The sequence below is a fragment of the Hippoglossus stenolepis genome, chromosome 1 (genome assembly GCF_022539355.2).
Source record: "Hippoglossus stenolepis isolate QCI-W04-F060 chromosome 1, HSTE1.2, whole genome shotgun sequence".
Taxonomy (NCBI): domain Eukaryota; kingdom Metazoa; phylum Chordata; class Actinopteri; order Pleuronectiformes; family Pleuronectidae; genus Hippoglossus; species Hippoglossus stenolepis.
In genome coordinates, this window is record NC_061483.1 from 17,961,942 (window position 1) to 17,979,896 (window position 17,955).

The 17,955-nt window shown below is 39.4% G+C and overlaps 1 protein-coding gene and 1 pseudogene across 1 annotated transcript; one reads left to right on the forward strand and one right to left on the reverse strand.

Moving 5' to 3' along the window:
* Positions 1 to 269: 269 nt before the first annotated feature.
* On the forward strand, positions 270 to 7,708 carry srgn (serglycin). The gene is made up of 4 exons (XM_035161487.2): positions 270 to 504; positions 2,357 to 2,498; positions 6,675 to 6,859; positions 6,952 to 7,708. The coding sequence occupies exons 1-4, from the start codon at positions 450 to 452 to the stop codon at positions 7,056 to 7,058; spliced, it is 489 nt and encodes a 162-aa protein (XP_035017378.1). The 5' UTR covers positions 270 to 449; the 3' UTR covers positions 7,059 to 7,708.
* A 6,657-nt stretch (positions 7,709 to 14,365) lies between these two features.
* Positions 14,366 to 16,882, reverse strand: LOC118109115 (annotated as a pseudogene).
* Positions 16,883 to 17,955: the final 1,073 nt, after the last annotated feature.

Sequence of the window (17,955 nt, forward strand, 5' to 3'; positions counted from 1 at the left end):
GGTAACGTAACACACACAGAGACACACACACACACACACACGCACACACGCACGCACCAGAATCTGGGCTGTTTCTTATCTGTCGATATAAAAAATGCGCGCAGCTAATTAAGTCTCCAGCAGAAACACAGAGGGAGAGTTGGCTGAGAGTTGGCTGCTGGTATTTCCTCAGCCACAGTGAAGGCGCTGTTACGCAAACTCAGACCTGATCACTGATACTCGGAGGCGGTTAATGCAGAAAGTTTCCACTCGGGGAGGATGTGGAGCCTGCGCGCCCCAGAAGAAGAACTGGAGGAAACCATGACGCACAGAGAGGGCTGAGCTCTGTCTGTCAGGGGGGAGTCAGACTTCAGAGACACTTTGTCCTTCAACACGTTAACACGCTTCTCATCCACCAGCCGTTTTCATTACAGTTCCCTCTTGTTGCGTTGAAAAGAAAGTTCCTGAGGATGAAAGTGCTTCTGCTCCTGATTGTCTCCTGCCTCGCCTTACACAACGGGGAAGGTAAGTCTGCGATCCATTATCATTAGATTGGGTTCTACAGTATAAGAGGGGCAGTGGACTTGTTCTTATTTCGAGCAGCTGCAGAGGAAACAAGTCCAGTCAATGTGTGAACTACATTCCAACACTTAACAATAGCAGAGCCGCAACCTTCAGGCTCCATCAGTGCCTTTCTGACTGACAAGTCAAATGAGGGGTAGTTCCTCTCCTCCGGTATTTGACTGCCTGTATCAGCACAACGGGATTACTCACAGCAACTGACTCCCACTCCTCATCTGTGGACGTCAGCTGGATGATATGTATCTAAACATCTATCTACAGCAAATATCTCCACCTACGTGACATCTGAAATCACTCAGCTCACTTATCATGTTGCTGTGATGAGATCTGGTGCTCTAGAACTTTCTGCTTCACTTCTTTTTTTATCAAAAGAGCAAAGGCCTTTCAGTTTCCGGGTGAAGTTTCGATATTGCTTGTTTTACATGTAAAGGGTTTTTTTTTTGGACGGTCATCATGACACAAATAGCTCAGTGTGTTTTTTTTAATAGAGGATGGAAATGCTGTGGGGAATTCCTGTGATTAAAAGGGACAAGGCCACTTTGTGACGTAGTTTTACTTTATTAGGCCTAAAAATGTTGAATGATTAAACACCATCCTGTTATTACCGTTCATTTTTACTGCTTTATTTCTCATGTGGCGGATGTCATTTTAGTCGAGAACAGAAAAGCTTTATAGACTGTCATGTTTAGACTAAAGCAGTTTCATATCTCTCTTTAAAGACATGACAAAAGACAGATGTGTTATTTTCCTCTTTCCTCTTCGTCAAATTGGATCAGGCGACTTGTCAAATAGCAATGCACACCTGAAAGCTTGATGCCTAAGGGCACAGGACATCTTAACATTACCATCAGTCCATATTAGGCCAAATTAGGTCCGGGCGAAATGGACAAAAATGATATCAACATAACATTTTTCACATCTGTCAATATTGATAATTATCATGATAAATGTCACAGTATCATTTGGTTTAAAGACTGGTATTAACTCCTGAGTGAAGGCTGTGGTTTTAAACTCTTCTTTATGAGCAGAGAATGACAAACACAATGATAAACAGCAAAACATTTTACAAATCTGAGGAGGATCAATGATGTGATATCCTCACTGTGCTTACATGATACATGGGAACTCTACAGATATACATTTAATTTTTGTTGTATTGCTCTTGATGAAAATTATATTTTGATATTATTGTTATTATTTTTTAGAGCAGCCCTAGTCCTACTGTTTTTGATGAATAGCCTCCATCACAGAAAGTCATAGATTAACTTTGTCAAGTAGAAATGTCACACACCCACTTTTACCACATTTAAAAATGCTTAATTTGTGTAAAAGATTTTCCACGAGCCATAAAAACTTTATTCCTTAATGTTTTAAAGTGAACTTTTATGTTACACAAAACAGCGGCTAAAGCGATAACATTATCTTGCTTGTTGTAGCAACAAAACACTGCTGTCAGCTAGTTTCACAGGAGGCTAGTGGAAAATAACTCCGAATACTTAAGCTACATAGTATCTCTACGATCAGCTTGCAGTGATGTGTTGAGAAAAAAGCGTTACTTCCTATTCAAACAGAATAAACTGCTCATGAGCCCATCAGACCACAATGTTGCCGAATAATGTGGTAATCTCCAGAAACACCCCGAACACGGAATTAGTAAACCCTAAAGGTTGCTGAACTGATCCAGATGAGGATCAGGATGTGGCCCAAGAGCACTCTGACTGCAGTGAGAAAAAAAAAGAAGAAGCATAAATTAACGATCATTGACTTTTCTATCTCTCTCTCTCTCTCTCTATAGGAGCACCGAGGAGCTACGTCTATAAGTTTTTGAAATGTAACCCTGATGGCAACCAGGCAAACTGTGTGACCCAACAGACTCCAGTGAGGCCATGGAGGGCAGGCCTGCCGGACAAACTGTCCCCTGCAGCCGCACAGTACCTGTGAGTATTCATGTGTTGTGTGCATCTCTTAAAAGACTTAGCAAGCTGGGGATGTGGGGGGTCTTATTTGCTCAGTGAATTGCTCAGGGAAAGGTGAGAGCTTCTTGGTAGCAGGGAGTTCGCTCCTATGTTGAAATGAGTCTGCGAAAAAACCAAAACAACCCTCTCTGCTCTACTGCTGTCAGATAAATGCAGACTTTAAATATAGAAATGCTGATTCCGCTTTGGATCGCTTACTCTGGTTAACACAACTCGAGCGACACACTATCTATCTGGATGTACGTCTGTGTGTATTTTCCGTGTGTTGTGTGTTTGAGAGGGTGTGTAAGTGTGAGGTAGGTGGCCAAGAAAAGCCAAAATAGAGGACGACGTGGAGGGAGAGAGACAGAGTGGACAGCAGAGAGAGCAGGGAGGTTAGAGCTGGAACAACAAAGACCTGAGGAGTTCATGGTCGGGTTTGCATTCGTCCAGAGCCCAGACGTAGAAGTTTGTGAAGTTTAAAGCAGAAGGAGTTGCTCTGTGGACAGTTGTGTTTCATTTCCCTGTAGTTTTGAATGACAATGACAAACCGACGATATTATCCAGATTGTTTTATCGTGATGGTTTTATTATGTACTTATTTAAACCTAATCCAGGTTATTTAAGGTCGATTTCTGTATAGCCTATTTGCATCTCATGAAAAGATGTAGTAAGAAATTAAAAGTGTCATATGCTAAAAACGGAAAATACTCAGATTTTAATCTCCACTAAGGAGTTTATGTCCTCACCCTGATTGTCTGCCGGTTGGTTTGTTTGTTTGTACGCAACGTTACACAAAAACAACAGAAAAGATTTCCATTAAACTTGGTGGAGGGATGTGGTATGGGTCAGGAAGGAACCCATTACATTCTGGTGCGGATCCAGGATTTTCCTTAACACTATGAGGCCCTTGTTGACCTTTTCACTGTTTTCTCAGAGAATAATTAATGGATCTTGGTGAGAAATCAGACAGGGACAGGGATTTGGTGCAGATCCAAATAAAAATGTGGATCTAGTGAATTTAAGTGTGGTTTCATAAGGGGACTGCTTGGCCTTGGCGGCGGTATGCACTCCACTGAGTGATATTGTAGTTTTATTATGTAGTCATTTAAGATTAATCTAGATCATTTAAAGCAGACTCCTGCATGTATTTCTATATGAATGTCCTGAAAATGTGTAAAAACAAACAATAAATAGCAAGACTAAAATGAACAGTTACATTTGTTCATGAATATCAACATATTAACACACATCCATTTCCTCATGATGCTAGTGTGTGTGTGTGTGTGTGTGTGTGTGTGTGTGTGTGTGTGTGTGTGTGTGTGTGTGTGTGTGTGTGTGATAAGGACTGGTTATCTCAGGGTTTCTGGAAGCATACTTGAGCTCTGTGAAGTAAAAACACAAATAAAGAGGGAGTATATTCAGTTCAGGGTACTTGTTGAATACAAAGCAGATACCATGTATTCATCAGCTTAGCAGTGCATGGATAATTTCTTCTATTGCTATCTGCTGTGGACTCACCTATCTGTGAGTTACATTCAAAACGTGAACACTAACGTGTATTTGTTGCAGAAAAAAATAGATTGCATTTGACTGAGCTCCTTTCTTCTTCAGTGCTATGCATCTGTCAACATTAGTGGATTGTCACAAATTGTTACTCATAATTAATTCACCATTATCATTTTTTCAGGACATGTACATACTTTCATGTCTCTGCCTTAAATGGTTAAGTATCGTATGTTTCTTCAATGTCTTTTTGTGTTTGCCCATGACCAGCTCCACCTAGAGGCCAGAGCTGAGAAGGAAAGGAAATATAGTTTGAACCCAAGAGGAATTCAGACTCTCAGTCCATATTTTTCCATTTAGTTTAACTCGAAACCTTCAAAAGAGAGACCTGCTGGACTTAATGAGCCAGTAAAGAAATGCATATGTGTGTGTGTGTGTGTGTGTGTGTGTGTGTGTGTGTGTGTGTGTGTGTGTGTGTGTGTGTGTGTGTGTGTGTGTGTGTGTGTGGCACATATGGTATGTGTAAAAGATGTTCACATGTGTCTGCTGACAAAGTCTGTATCACAGTCTTACTCTTAGCCCTCAGTTTCCTCTTTTATAGTTCCTCTTATCACACATTTAATGAAGGTTAATGACTCTGGGTTATTTCAGTAAAGAGAAAATCATATTTTACACAACCTCAGTTCATGTTAGATGTTGAAATCACACAGTGTGATTCGAGTGGGTTTAAGGACCTCTACCATTATATACTCTCCACATGTGTAATGGCAGTTAGTAGAGCGCACACCTTTACCAAGGCCGTGTTTTAGTCCACATAAAAATACTAAATTACAAATATGGTTTTCTCACAAAAAGTTGACAACTGCAATTACACCACAATACTACTTAAAAAACTTGAATTCAAGTTTACACCTTTATCCTCATCTAAGACCACGCTCCTTTGAGTATGCCAAAAAAATATTTCAAAATTTTAATATCGAGATTCTTCTACTTTATTGTACAGTCCAGTCTCAGTGGTGCTGCCACATGACACACGTCTTGAGCTTGTTTAAGGTGAAGACAGAGAAACTCTCTCCCTTCAGCAAATGGATGTAAAGTGTCAAACGTCATCCCCCAGCACAGTGGACAGTCACAATAACACATTTGAGGGTGGGGTTTAACACAGTGTTGGGTGTTGCTGCGTTCATGTTTTTTACAGTTACTCGACTCATGTTGAAGCTGTTAGTCCAAAGAAGGAGAGAATTTTATTTACTACTCTTGTGAGTTTTTAGGTTTTCTTCACATTCAGATAAGGAGGTCGAGGAGCAGGTAGAGGTATAAGGAAATAACAATAAAGACATTATTAGGAGGATGATGTCACTGGTTTAAAGGCTCTTTGCACCCATGATCCTCCATATCTATACCGTGGGTCTTTTCTCTCCTTCTTCCTGATTAGACCTTCCAAACTGTGACCCTCCTGTTACCTACTGTGTTTCACTTTTAACATGTTTGTTGGTTCATCAAGAACATTTCAACATAACCGCAGCTCTCAATCCTCCTGATGTGCGACTGCTGATTGTTCTAATATGAAAGTAGAAGCCTGGTGGATCTCCTGCTGTTAAAGACCACCATTTACGAGTCATTCATAATATTTAGCTTTCTAGACAGACTCTCCTTTTAAGGGGTTGTAGTAATTGTGGTTTCCAGTTGAATCCCTCAGCTACATGTTCCCCTCTTACACGAGTATCAGACCTGTGTGACACATAACTACAAACACAAAACAATAGACCAGAAGCAGCGGACCACCAGGCGTCACAGCCCACTTCCTCTCAACACTTCCCTCCTGCTTCCTGTCGAAGGCGAGCTGCAAAAAGGGAGGAGGGCTGCTGCTGATGATGTTTTTAAACAAGCTCAGAATGATGCAGGAGGCCAGATAAGAGGCCGAGTAACAAAACAGACATTCCATAAGAACAACTTTCATTTTATTTCCAGGTTCATTCACTCACTCTCTCCAAACAGCCTTTACACTGGTGTTCTTCTTTGACTATTTTCCTCTGGGCCTGTTTGCTATGTAATGTTAAAATGATAATAAGCTTCACACCACCATGTCATTGAATTTAGTTTAGTAGCATTCAGTAAATTGTTTGGTTCGCAGATGACAGAGTAAATACCTCTGTCATCCACCTCATATGGCTCATAAATACACTTTAGATGTAATTTGTGATCTGAAGTTAAGGAGGTTGTAATTTCACCCCTTGGTTTGTTGGTTGGTTGGTTTGTTTGTAAGCATGAACGACTGGACGGATTACCACGAAGCTTGGTGAGAGGATGTGGTGCGGGTCATTACATTTTGGTGCGGATCCAGATTCGGGGCAGATCCAGTATTTTTTGTCACTTTAGTCAACACTGTGAGATTGGGTGTTTTTCAACATTTTCGTTGATTTCTCCGAGAATAATTCATGGATCTTGATGAAAAAAATCTGACATGTTTATGAGTGGGTGCATTTTGGTGCAGATCCAAATAAAAATGAATTCATTTAAATTTGGTTTCGTAAAGGGGCTTTAGGGCCCTGGCAGAGGTATTCACTCTGTTCGAGTCATGTCACACCGACATCTACAACCTACTAAACTCCATCAACATTTCTCAATATTCGACTTTCATTCTTTTTCCAGAGAGGCAGCCTCTGTGGAGTATGAACTGCCAGTGATCAGTGGGCAGCCACCTCAGCCTGAAGAAGGTTCTGCAGGTTATGAAGGCTCTGCATCTGAGTGGCCGTTCATAGCTGACCGGGCGTTTGGGACTGCTGAAAGTGAGACAGGCTCTGGAGAGTCCGGGAGCGACATGGACCTTTACAAAGGTAATGTTGGTTTTCTACTTCCTCCCCCATCTCCAGGTCTCCATGTTTTCTGCTTCCCGATGTCTGATCTGTCCTTATGTGGCTGTTTGCAGGTGGAGATAAGAGGGGCATGAGATGGTTGGGGCCCAGCAGGTCTGTGGTTGGTGGAGCAAAACCAGCAGAGCAGGAGCTGAGAGACGACCACCTTCTGCAGCTGTAGGCTGGACACCCACCCTCTCACAGGCACACACATAAACACAAGGATAGTGTCTATTTCATTTCCATCTTATCCATTCAAATCCCAAAGTGAATATTGCATCGCCACCTGGTGGTGGAGAAACTCAGCCTCTGTTGCTCAGAGGCTGATTTAGACTGATGATCTCTTTTCATTCTCAGTACTGTTGATGGTAATTATTCTCCTCAGCAATGTATCTGCCATCTATTGGCAGTGGCCAATGTTTGTGCTTTCTTGTGAAAGATGTGTAAGTTGGAAATTGCTTTTTAATATACATTTTTAAATATGATATCAAACAATTGTAATACCAGTGCAATAAGATGGCACCTTAGTCGACGACTTTAGTCTATGCAAATATGGTTAAAAGAACTATTTATATTATTTCATCCCATTTGTGTCAAATGTTGTGACACTTACCTGTTTTGTAGTTTTTCCTGGGAACTCCTGGTCTGCAAAGTTGAACGAGATAATTGTGCAAACCCAAACCCCTCAGGGATGAATTTACGCAATCTTAACCACTGTGACCTGGAACATATTCAAAATATGTATTATGCACATGTATGCATTCCAACACGCTCTGTGTTGTCTGATATGCATTTGAAATTCTTCTATTAATAAAGGATTTACAACAACTCTATTCTGTACTGTTTTCAGTCTATTGTATCCTAACTCAGTTATCAGCTGTTAAACAAGGATTTAATGAGACGATGCTCCTCCTATCAACATGAGAGAATGTGTTTGGATACTGTATATCCTGTTGTCTCTTCATAGAAAAAAAGTGGCTCAAATTCAAAGTATTTTGACTTTATCAATCTGTGTTTAATCATATACTTGTGTATAAATTGTGATATATTGCTGATAAAACTTTCTTCACCATTGTGAGACAGGGCCCTTTTCAACATTTTCCCACAGTTTTCCCAGTGAATAATTAATGGACCTTGATCAAAAGACATATTTAGAGAACTGATATGAGCGTGTGCAATTTGTGGCAGCTTGATTGAATTTAAGGGGACTGTTGGGCCTTGGCGGAGACATGACTAAAATACTAATACTAAAATGACCAAATGGCAAACCTGACTGATATGTTGGCAGGCCCATCTTATTCCAAAATTAGCTAATCACAAATAGGATTATATCGTAATTGTTAATATAAATATGTACTGGTCAGTAAATACCAGGAATAACAGCAACATGTCACCATATTTAGGTTTTTAAAAAGTGGTTGGTATTTTGAAAGTAATTTTGACCAGATTTACATAAATATTTGGGGACTTTGTAATATTTAAAAATGTTCATAAAACTATAAAAGATAATGTCAATGGTGAATAAAATATTAAATTCAAAACTAAATATTAAACCCAAATGTAAAATCTACGTTTAAATGTTAAATCTAAATGATAAATTCAAATCCAATTGTAAAATCGAAATGGAAATATCAAATCTAAATGTTGAATATAAATATCAGTGGGCCTAGTTAGGGCCCGAGCACCTCCGGTGGGAGGCCCTATTGTATTTCGAAGGATTTGTCTTTCCCTTTTGGGGGTTTTTCAGGGCCTAGACGCTCAAATTGTTACCAAAGTTTGCAGGGAATTCAAAACCCCAAAAAGTAATTGTATGCTGGAGTAATTTGAAATGGGCGTGGAAAAATGGCTCAACAGCGCCATCTAAGGAAAAGACCCTCAGTTAGCTTTCACCGATCTTCACAAAAATCGTAACCCAGGTGTATCATGACAAGACAAACAAAAATGGTCAGAGGTGCAATTGGAAAAAAGCAACAGGAAGCCCGCCATTTTGACTTTAGTGGCCATATTGGCCATTTTCCACATTTTTACTTTGATGTACTTGTCCCAGGGCTTTCATCAGATCAACTTCATATTGAGATGAGTGTCATTTAAACAAGATGGAGATAAAAACTAACTCAAAGATCGATTTTTCGTCACACGGTGTGACCGTGGCGTGGCATCAAAGTTTGATTACATGCCATCAAAACATGAGGTTCTGTATCTCTGACATATTTGTTCCAATCGAGTTCCAAACTAGACATGTAAGACAAGAGTCCCGGCCTGATGACATCTACACAGAAATCTTGACTTAAAATCACAGCGCCACCTGCTGGCTACAGGAAGTGACATGTTTTTACTTTGATGAACTGCTCCTGGCTGCTTTACAATATACAAAAGAGCTCAGTCAAGTCATTGGATCATGGTCAGAATTGTGACATTTACTCAAACCGTGTAAACATTGAGGTGCGGCGAAGGTTCATCCTTCGCCAAAGGAGACGATGTTGTCATAACTCCAGTGTGCATTGTCCTATCACCGCCAAACTGATGTCTCATGATCAGAGACCAAGCCTGAACAGCTCTATGTGTCAATATTTCCTCAGTGTCATAGCGCCACCTACTGATTCGCCATGAAACAGGAAGTACTTTGTAAATCCACTCTGCATTATCCAACCGGCTCCGAACTACTGACCTATGATCACAATCCTGATCTGAACACATCCATATATTAATATTAGTTCAGGGTCATAGCGCCACCTACGTCATGCCATTTTCGTTACTGTTAGTTACTTTTCGTTACTTGTCGTTACTTTGTAACTTTTCGTTACTTTTAGTTACTTTTCGTTACTTTCGTACTTTTAGTTACTTTTCGTTACTTTCGTTCCTTTTCGTTACTTTCGTTACTTTTTACTTACTTTTACTTACTTTCGTACTTTTAGTTACTTTTTAGTTACTTTCGTACTTTTTAGTTACTTTTTAGTTACTTTTACCCCTCTATTTTGAATGTAATAGTTTTAATAGATTAAAGTAGGCTGTTTCAGTTGATCAGTTGAGTCGTCCTTGGCTTTGGCCCCAGCTGTTAAAAGGGACGGGCGATTCATTGCATTTCAATTACTGCTTCCAACGATTATGAAAACAAAGTAGTCAACATAAAACAATCATTTATTTCCAGCAGGGGAATATCTTCCAACTCACTCTCCCTTTCCCCTCCTCCTTCTCATTCTTCTCCTTCTTCTTTCTCTCCAATTGCTCTTTCTTTTCCTGCTTATTCTTCTCTTTCTTCTCCTTCTTCTCCCTCTTCTTCAGTTCTTTGCTCTCCTTCTTCTCCTTCTCTCTCTCCAGTTGCTCTTTCTTTTCCTGCTTCTTCTTCTCTTTCTTCTCCCTCTTCTTCAGTTCTTTGCTCTCCTTCTCTCTCTCCAGTTGCTCTTTCTTTTCCTGCTTCTTCTTCTCTTTCTTCTCCTTTTTCTCCTTTTTGACCTTCACCTTGTCCGAGTCGGTCTCAAAGGTGAGTTCCTGAAAAGACAGAGACAACATAAGTGTCAACACTTTCTTCCTCAAAGTCTAAACATGAAACAAACTTACAATCCATATAATTCAAATCTAAAATGATCTGATTTAACGTACCTGAAGCTCAATGTTCTTCAGTATCAGGGCCTCATGCTCCTTTATAGCTACGTTCTCAGCAGCCAGCTTCTTCAGTGCAGTGTTTTCTTTGTCCAGAGCTGAGTTTTCAGCAGTCAGCTGCCTCTCTAGAGCACCTTTCACTGCAGCCAGAGCAGCGTTCTCTGCAGCCACAGCAGTGTTTTCGGCAGCCTGCTTCTTCAGAGCTGTATTCTCTTTGGCCAGAGCTGAGTTTTCAGCAGTCAGCTGCCTCTCTAGATCACCTTTCACTGCAGCCAGAGCAGCGTTCTCTGCAGCCACAGCAGTGTTTTCGGCAGCCTGCTTCTTCAGAGCTGTATTCTCTTTGGCCAGAGCTGAGTTTTCAGCAGTCAGCTGCCTCTCTAGAGCACCTTTCACTGCAGCCAGAGCAGCGTTTTCTGCAGCCACAGCAGTGTTTTCGGCAGCCTGCTTCTTCAGAGCTGTATTCTCTTTGGCCAGAGCTGAGTTTTGAGCAGTCAGCTGCCTCTCTAGATCACTTATCACTGCATCTTTCTCAGAGATGATGTGCTTCATCTTCTTGTCAAAGGAAAGCTCCATCGCCTTGACCTGGTTGCACTTGTCGCTCAGCTCCCTTTTCACCCTCTCGATCTGATCGTTTCTAGGACGAGAACTCAATTTATAGATGTACTTTTCTTTGTCCTTCAACACCAGCTTCAACTCCTTGAGCTCGTCCTCCAACTCTGTCTGCATGGCCCTTCCAGAGTCAAAGGCCTGCCCCTGTTTGGCGGAATCAATCTGATCCTGCATGGCCTGTTTGTCCCTCTTCCACCTAGCATCATTTGTGGACATCATGCACTTCAGTGCCGCATTTTCCTGAGCTAGCTCCATTCCCTCAAATTCCATTTCCTTGATCTCTCCATGGAGGAACTCAATTGTTTTGGTGGGAGATTCCACATGATGTACAACGGACTGAAAGACACAAACATACATATAACAGGTAAATACACAGTCCCATCATAAGTTTGGATACACAGAAAAAGACAAGAGGTCTTTCATCTTCATCTCTAATGATCCACACTGCTGAATGTAACTTTAACAGTTACATCACTTTCATCAATTCAGACGATTTCTCATCCATCCATTCATTATCTCTCTTAAAACATTGATCATCACATGAAATTGTTACGAGTTAATTTAAATGCAGTTTCTGCATTTCTCTTAAGTACAGTATCTCAACACTAAAGTGAAAGTGAATTATCCTAAACAGAAGCTGCATAATATCCACAGAGACTCATTTCATGGAAAGTATTGTAACACACAGACCGCAACTGTCAGTTCAGACTGAATGTCAGGTGACTGATGTGACGGGTTTATTGAAAATTCACAGACAAAACATGAAATAATGAAATAAAATGTAAGGTGGTCTGAATATGTGTAACACTAAAAGTGTCTCCTGATTAGAAAATCTTACCGCTTTTTTAATTGTGTCCCTTCTTCATCTTGGCTGAACACAGGTACAGGGTAAGTGTTGTGGAGAAAAATGATCCGTTGTCTTCTAATAGTCTTGATGTTTCTTGGAGCTGTTGTCTTCTCCCTGTCTTGGACTGGTAGCAGTGTTGAATATGAAGGGTCAGGTTGGAGCTGTTATCCTGTCGCCGTCTCAAACTCAACTGACAAATTTCTCCTCCAGAGTTCAATAAATAGGATTTAAAGAGGGTTTCATACGTGACATCAAAGAAACAGTTGGCTACACAATACAGGCCCTCATGCCTGTGTTCAATAGGGCCTCACTGTCTCCTACTGTTCGGTTGGGACCCTAACTAGAACACAGGCATGAGGGTTTCAAATGTGACATCAAAGGAACAGTTGGCTACATAAAACAACATTGAATAAAATATCCGTAGGTCTTGAATTTCCTGCAAAGTTTCATGATCTTTTGAGTATGTCTAGTTAGGGCTAGGCACCTCCGGTGGGAGGCCCTATTGTATTTCGAAGGATTTGTATTTCCTTCTGGGGCTTTTTAGGGCCTAGACATGCTCAAATTGTTACCAAAGTTTGCAGGAATTCAAAACCCCAAAAGTAATTGTATGCTGGAGTAATTTGAAATGGGCGTGGAAAAATGGCTCAACAGCGCCATCTAAGGAAAAGACCCTCAGTTAGCTTTCACCGATCTTCACAAAAATCGTAGCCCAGGTGTATCATGACAAGACAAACAAAAATGGTCAGAGGTGCAATTGGAAAAAAGCAACAGGAAGCCCGCCATTTTGAATTTAGTGGCCATATTGGCCATTTTCCACATTTTTACTTTGACGAACTTGTCGTAGGGCTTTCATCAGATCAACTTCATATGGAGATGCATGTCATCACAACAAGATGGAGATAAAAACTAACTCAAAGATCGATTTTTCGTCACACGGTGTGACCGTGGCGTGGCGTCAAAGTTTGATTAGTACGAAAGTAACTAAAAAGTAACTAAAGAGTAACTAAAAGTACAAAAGTAACTAAAAGTACCAAAGTAACTAAAAAGTAACTAAAAGTACAAAAGTAACTAAAAAGTAACTAAAAGTACAAAAGTAACTAAAAAGTAACTAAAAGTACCAAAGTAACTAAAAAGTAACTAAGTACGAAAGTAACTAAAAGTACGAAAGTAACTAAAAATACAAAGTAACTAAAAAGTAACTAAAAGTACAAAAGTAACTAAAAAGTAACTAAAAGTACCAAAGTAACTAAAAGTACCAAAGTAACTAAAAAGTAACTAAAAGTACGAAAGTAACTAAAAAGTAACTAAAAGTACAAAGTAACTAAAAAGTAACTAAAAGTACCAAAGTAACTAAAAAGTAACTAAAAGTACGAAAGTAACTAAAAGTAACTAAAAGTAACTAAAAGTACAAAAAACTAAAGTACAAAGTAACTAAAAAGTAACTAAAAGTACAAAAGTAACTAAAAGTAACTAAAAGTACAAAAGTAACTAAAAAGTAACTAAAAGTACCAAAGTAACTAAAAAGTAACTAAAAGTACGAAAGTAACTAAAAGTACAAAAGTAACTAAAAGTACAAAAGTAACTAAAAAGTAACTAAAAGTACAAAAGTAACTAAAAAGTAACTAAAAGTACAAAAGTAACTAAAAGTACCAAAGTAACTAAAAAGTAACTAAAAGTACGAAAGTAACTAAAAAGTAACTAAAAGTACAAAAGTAACTAAAAGTACAAAAGTAACTAAAAAGTAACTAAAAGTACAAAAGTAACTAAAAAGTAACTAAAAGTACGAAAGTAACTAAAAAGTAACTAAAAGTACAAAAGTAACTAAAAAGTACGAAAGTAACTCAAAAGTAACTAAAAGTACGAAAGTAACTACAAATACGACAGTAACTAAAAAGTAACTAAAAGAACGAAAGTAACTAAAAGTACGAAAGTAACGAAAAGGAACGAAAGTAACGAAAAGTAACTAAAAGTAACAAAGTAACGAAAAGTAATGAAAAGTTACAAAGTAACTAAAAGTAACGAAAAGTTACAAAGTAACGACAAGTAACGAAAGGTACAAAAGTAACTAAAAGGGAAACGTAACGTAACGTAATGTAATGTAACGTAACTAAAAGTTACTTGACTTGACAGTATTTTAACAAAGACACAAGTTGAAAATATATATTTTGAGTTAATTGTATTTTTTGACAGCCGTTCCAAAGGCTCTGACTTGTTTCAAATTAAATTGCCTCAAAACATGGACAACATTTAAATAAGTAGTCAAAAATGTCCAGATAGAATCTTCTTTTAACTGTTTCCCACAATCAAATACTGATGACTCTAATACATCAATGTATCAAAGATGAGGCAGTAGAATATATGTCCTTACAAATTCTACTAATATCATATCATACCTATTATCTAATAGCAACAAGTAAAGTCAATTTTTGTGTTTATATTAATTTGGTGAACTTTTTCAATGTGGACTTCTGATGTAGTTGTTGGGATGAGACAGAAGATATGATACATAAACATGTATTTATGATGTATAGAGTGCTGTACCTGGACTGGCTGTAGACACCGGGGCAGTAGAAGAGAGCCGTCATGACATACTGCCGAGGGACAGATGCTGCAAAGCACCAAACTGATCCCATACAGAGAGGTCAGCACGAACACCAAGAGGGTCAGCAGGAAACTGCGGTGGTTTGCCTGTCCGACACAGCTGTTTATCCTGCAACACCTCAACACAAACACACAAACACACAAACACAACACAGACCCACAAGACAAAGATCTGTGAGACCCAAGCTGACCTGGATATGTTGGCTCCATATACCTGCTGTATTTAAAATAACTCAGTAGATGTAGTATTTGAAGTTTACATTTGAAAGACTATTGAATGTTTCCTGGTCAGACTATCATGTGGGTTATTCTAGTTTGGTGGTAATAAATTCAGTATACTCACAGTATATCATGGTTGGTTCTGGAGTTTCTATCTATATAGTAAATGTGAATAATAAACAGGAAGATTAACATCATATATACATTTTATTCTTTTGTCTTTGAGGTTGTAAGTCTATTGCAGACAATGAAACAATTCAGAAACTGTGCATGAGGTATAAAGACATTTATAAAACTGACATCATCATCTTTAATGTTCTTGGCAGTGTGCAGTTCAGGAAAGTGTCTGATAAAGCTCACAAACAAATAGACACCCTGTCTTCCTGGTTGGCCTGAGACAGATCCCAGTTTACCAGTTTTCTAGTTCAAGTTTACATTTCAAGACATTTTTGCTGGGAGCAGTTTCCATTTAAAAATCAATTTTTGGATGCAAAGAGTTTTTCACTTGAGCCCCCGCTCCCCAAAATGTCTGTGCACGGCCCTGAGGAAACCAGTGGGTACAGTAGGAGTCTTTGCTTAAGACATGAACGTTGTTGTGTAATTACAGGGCAGTTATCTAATCTGTCATAATTCAATATTCACTTTCATGATGTGGTGTGAATGTACAATTCAAAGAAGTATAAAGATGTTATAATATCAAATCCAACCCACCAGACACAGTGGTGGTCCAGACGCTTGACACAGGATCCACAGGTTCGACAGTGTCCGGCCCGCGGGGGTGGCATTGTTTTGCACACAGAGCATCTGCTCCACTTTTCTGTCAGGGCAGGAGGAGAGGAGGAGGAGGCCGCTGATTGGATGGATCCATTAAGATGTGTAGAGTCCTTGTTAACCTCCTCACTCTGGCTGTGATAGGAGGTGGTGTGAAACCCTGGGCCTCTCTTGGTGTGAATGAGCGATCCGATGATGAGGATCATCCCAGCAGTCACAGTGCACAGCTGCAGATGGCTGACGTCCCCACGCGGTAGAATCTCTGTGATGAAGAGGTAATACATGTAGGCCAGAGAGAACAGCGCCAGAGTGAGGAAGAAGAGGGTGCGTCTCCTCTTGCGGTGCGTGACGTAGTAGTACCAGAGGACCAGGCTGGGCAGAGCTGTCAGGATGATGATGCCCAGCAGGTAGTGCAGCGCTGCGGCCCGGAGCAGCAGAGGCAGCAGCACCAGGGCCGGGACCATGGAGATCTCCAGGTTGTCAATCAGGGCCCCGAGAACAGGAGAGTGACATCCGCTGTGAGGGGGTTTGTGTGTCTCAGCCACCTGCAGCGCACACATTCAGGCAGAGTTACAAACACTTGAAAATAAAAAAACTTAATTAGGAATGATGCTAATACACTTTCATTGATCAAACTAATAAGATGATATGAGGAAAAATCACGTGTTGTTTTCTTATTAGAAGGGTCAGACCCTGTAATTTTAATATTGTGCTTTGGTGTGATGTCACACGTGTTTGGTTTTAAATAAACTGTAAAAAGATAAATAAATGGATAAAATAAAATGAATTTATGATTAAATACATTGCAACATGAAGTCATGAAGTCTCAGAAGGATCTGGGGCCCTGGGACATTTCTTCACTCGGCCTGAAGTTTATTGTACTAAAGCAGGGATTCCAAAACCTTTGAGTCCTTGATGCCCAAAATAACCGAGTCAGAGATATGTGACCCCCATTATCCCAAAGGATATTTTAGCTGAGCTTGTTCACAAAAAATCTCCCATGTGCAATGTTTCCTGTGGTGCTGTAAACTGACCTGCTGCAACTGATGCTGTCACTCATCTGTCATAATCACCATGCATGGTTATTTCCATGGTTTTATTCGAACAAGTACTTTTTTTAGCTTTTGGAACAATTATGGCTAAAATATGATATTGAGAATTGCATCTAAATTGTATTTGATGTCTGTAAATCACCTTGTGACCCTTTTGTGTCTCATTAAAGGTCATACTTCTTCTAACCTGTTAAAGGCCTCGTCCAGATCTTCACAGTCACAGCAGCATCCGTACTGGTAGATATCACACTCGCAGCAGCACATGGGATCATCTGGCTCCGGAGGCTTTAACTTCTCCCATTTCATTATGGCTTCCTGAAGTTCACAGGGCAACTTCGTTCTCTGGAGCGATGCACAAATGAACTACACCATTAAAACAAACTATTAGTGCAGGGAACATATCTATGGAAATGTACTGACAGAATCTATAACACAAAAACACACACACACGATCTATAACTTTGAAAAAAGCACATATATACATACATATCAACATATATATAGGAGCAATTATCGTAATTATAGAGGGTTTAATTTACATCTGAATTGGCAGCAATATTTCATCTATCTTACCGTCTATAATGATATAAAACCACTTATCAATTAAAAGCAACTAATTAGGGCCCGAGCACCGAACGGTGGGAGGCCCTATTGATCGCTCTCTCCACTAACCGCAACAGGCTTCAAAATGCCTGTGCTCGGGCCCGTTAGTGCTACAACGTAGCCCTAGTTATTATTAATATTGAATAACATTTATCAGACATGAGGTAACTTTTAAAAAATCTTTTGGAGCTAAACAAGATTAAATATTATTCTTATTTCCAGCTTTACAATCTGCCCCCATACAAGAAATGTGAGAAAGAGACAATTTATAAACATCAAAGTCATCATAATTTTTTGCACATTTGTGTCATCTGCTCATCACAATATGTCCTTATGTCTATATATACAAAGGTATTATTAATATTTATAAGGGGTAAAGGATTATTAACAATGACTATTGATATGGAGTGTTAATAAGGAGTATTAATAAGGAATGTTAATAAGGAGTATTAATCAGGAGTATAAACAAAGAGTATTGATAAGGAGTGTTAATAAGAAGTATTAATAAGGGGAATGATAAGGAGTATTAATCTGGATTATTAACGATAAGCATTGATAAGAAGTGTTAATAACGAGTAATAATAAGGAGTATTAATCAGGATTATCAACAGTGAGTATTGATAAGGAGTGTCAACAAGGAGTATTAATACGGGGAATAATAAGGAGTATTAATCGGGGGTGTTAATAAGGAGTATTAATCAGGATTATTAACAATGAGTATAGATAAGGAGTATAGATAAGGAGTATTGTCATATGGTCCCCACCTCTCCATCACG

Excerpts from the sequence above, each read along its gene's own strand:
- srgn (XM_035161487.2), top strand. The coding sequence starts at position 450 with ATGAAAGTGCTTCTGCTCCTGATTGTCTCCTGCCTCGCCTTACACAAC. Across the intron at positions 2,499-6,674 it reads CCTGCAGCCGCACAGTACCT|AGAGGCAGCCTCTGTGGAGT; the intron begins GTGAGTATTCAT and ends TTCTTTTTCCAG. Across the intron at positions 6,860-6,951 it reads CGACATGGACCTTTACAAAG|GTGGAGATAAGAGGGGCATG; the intron begins GTAATGTTGGTT and ends GGCTGTTTGCAG.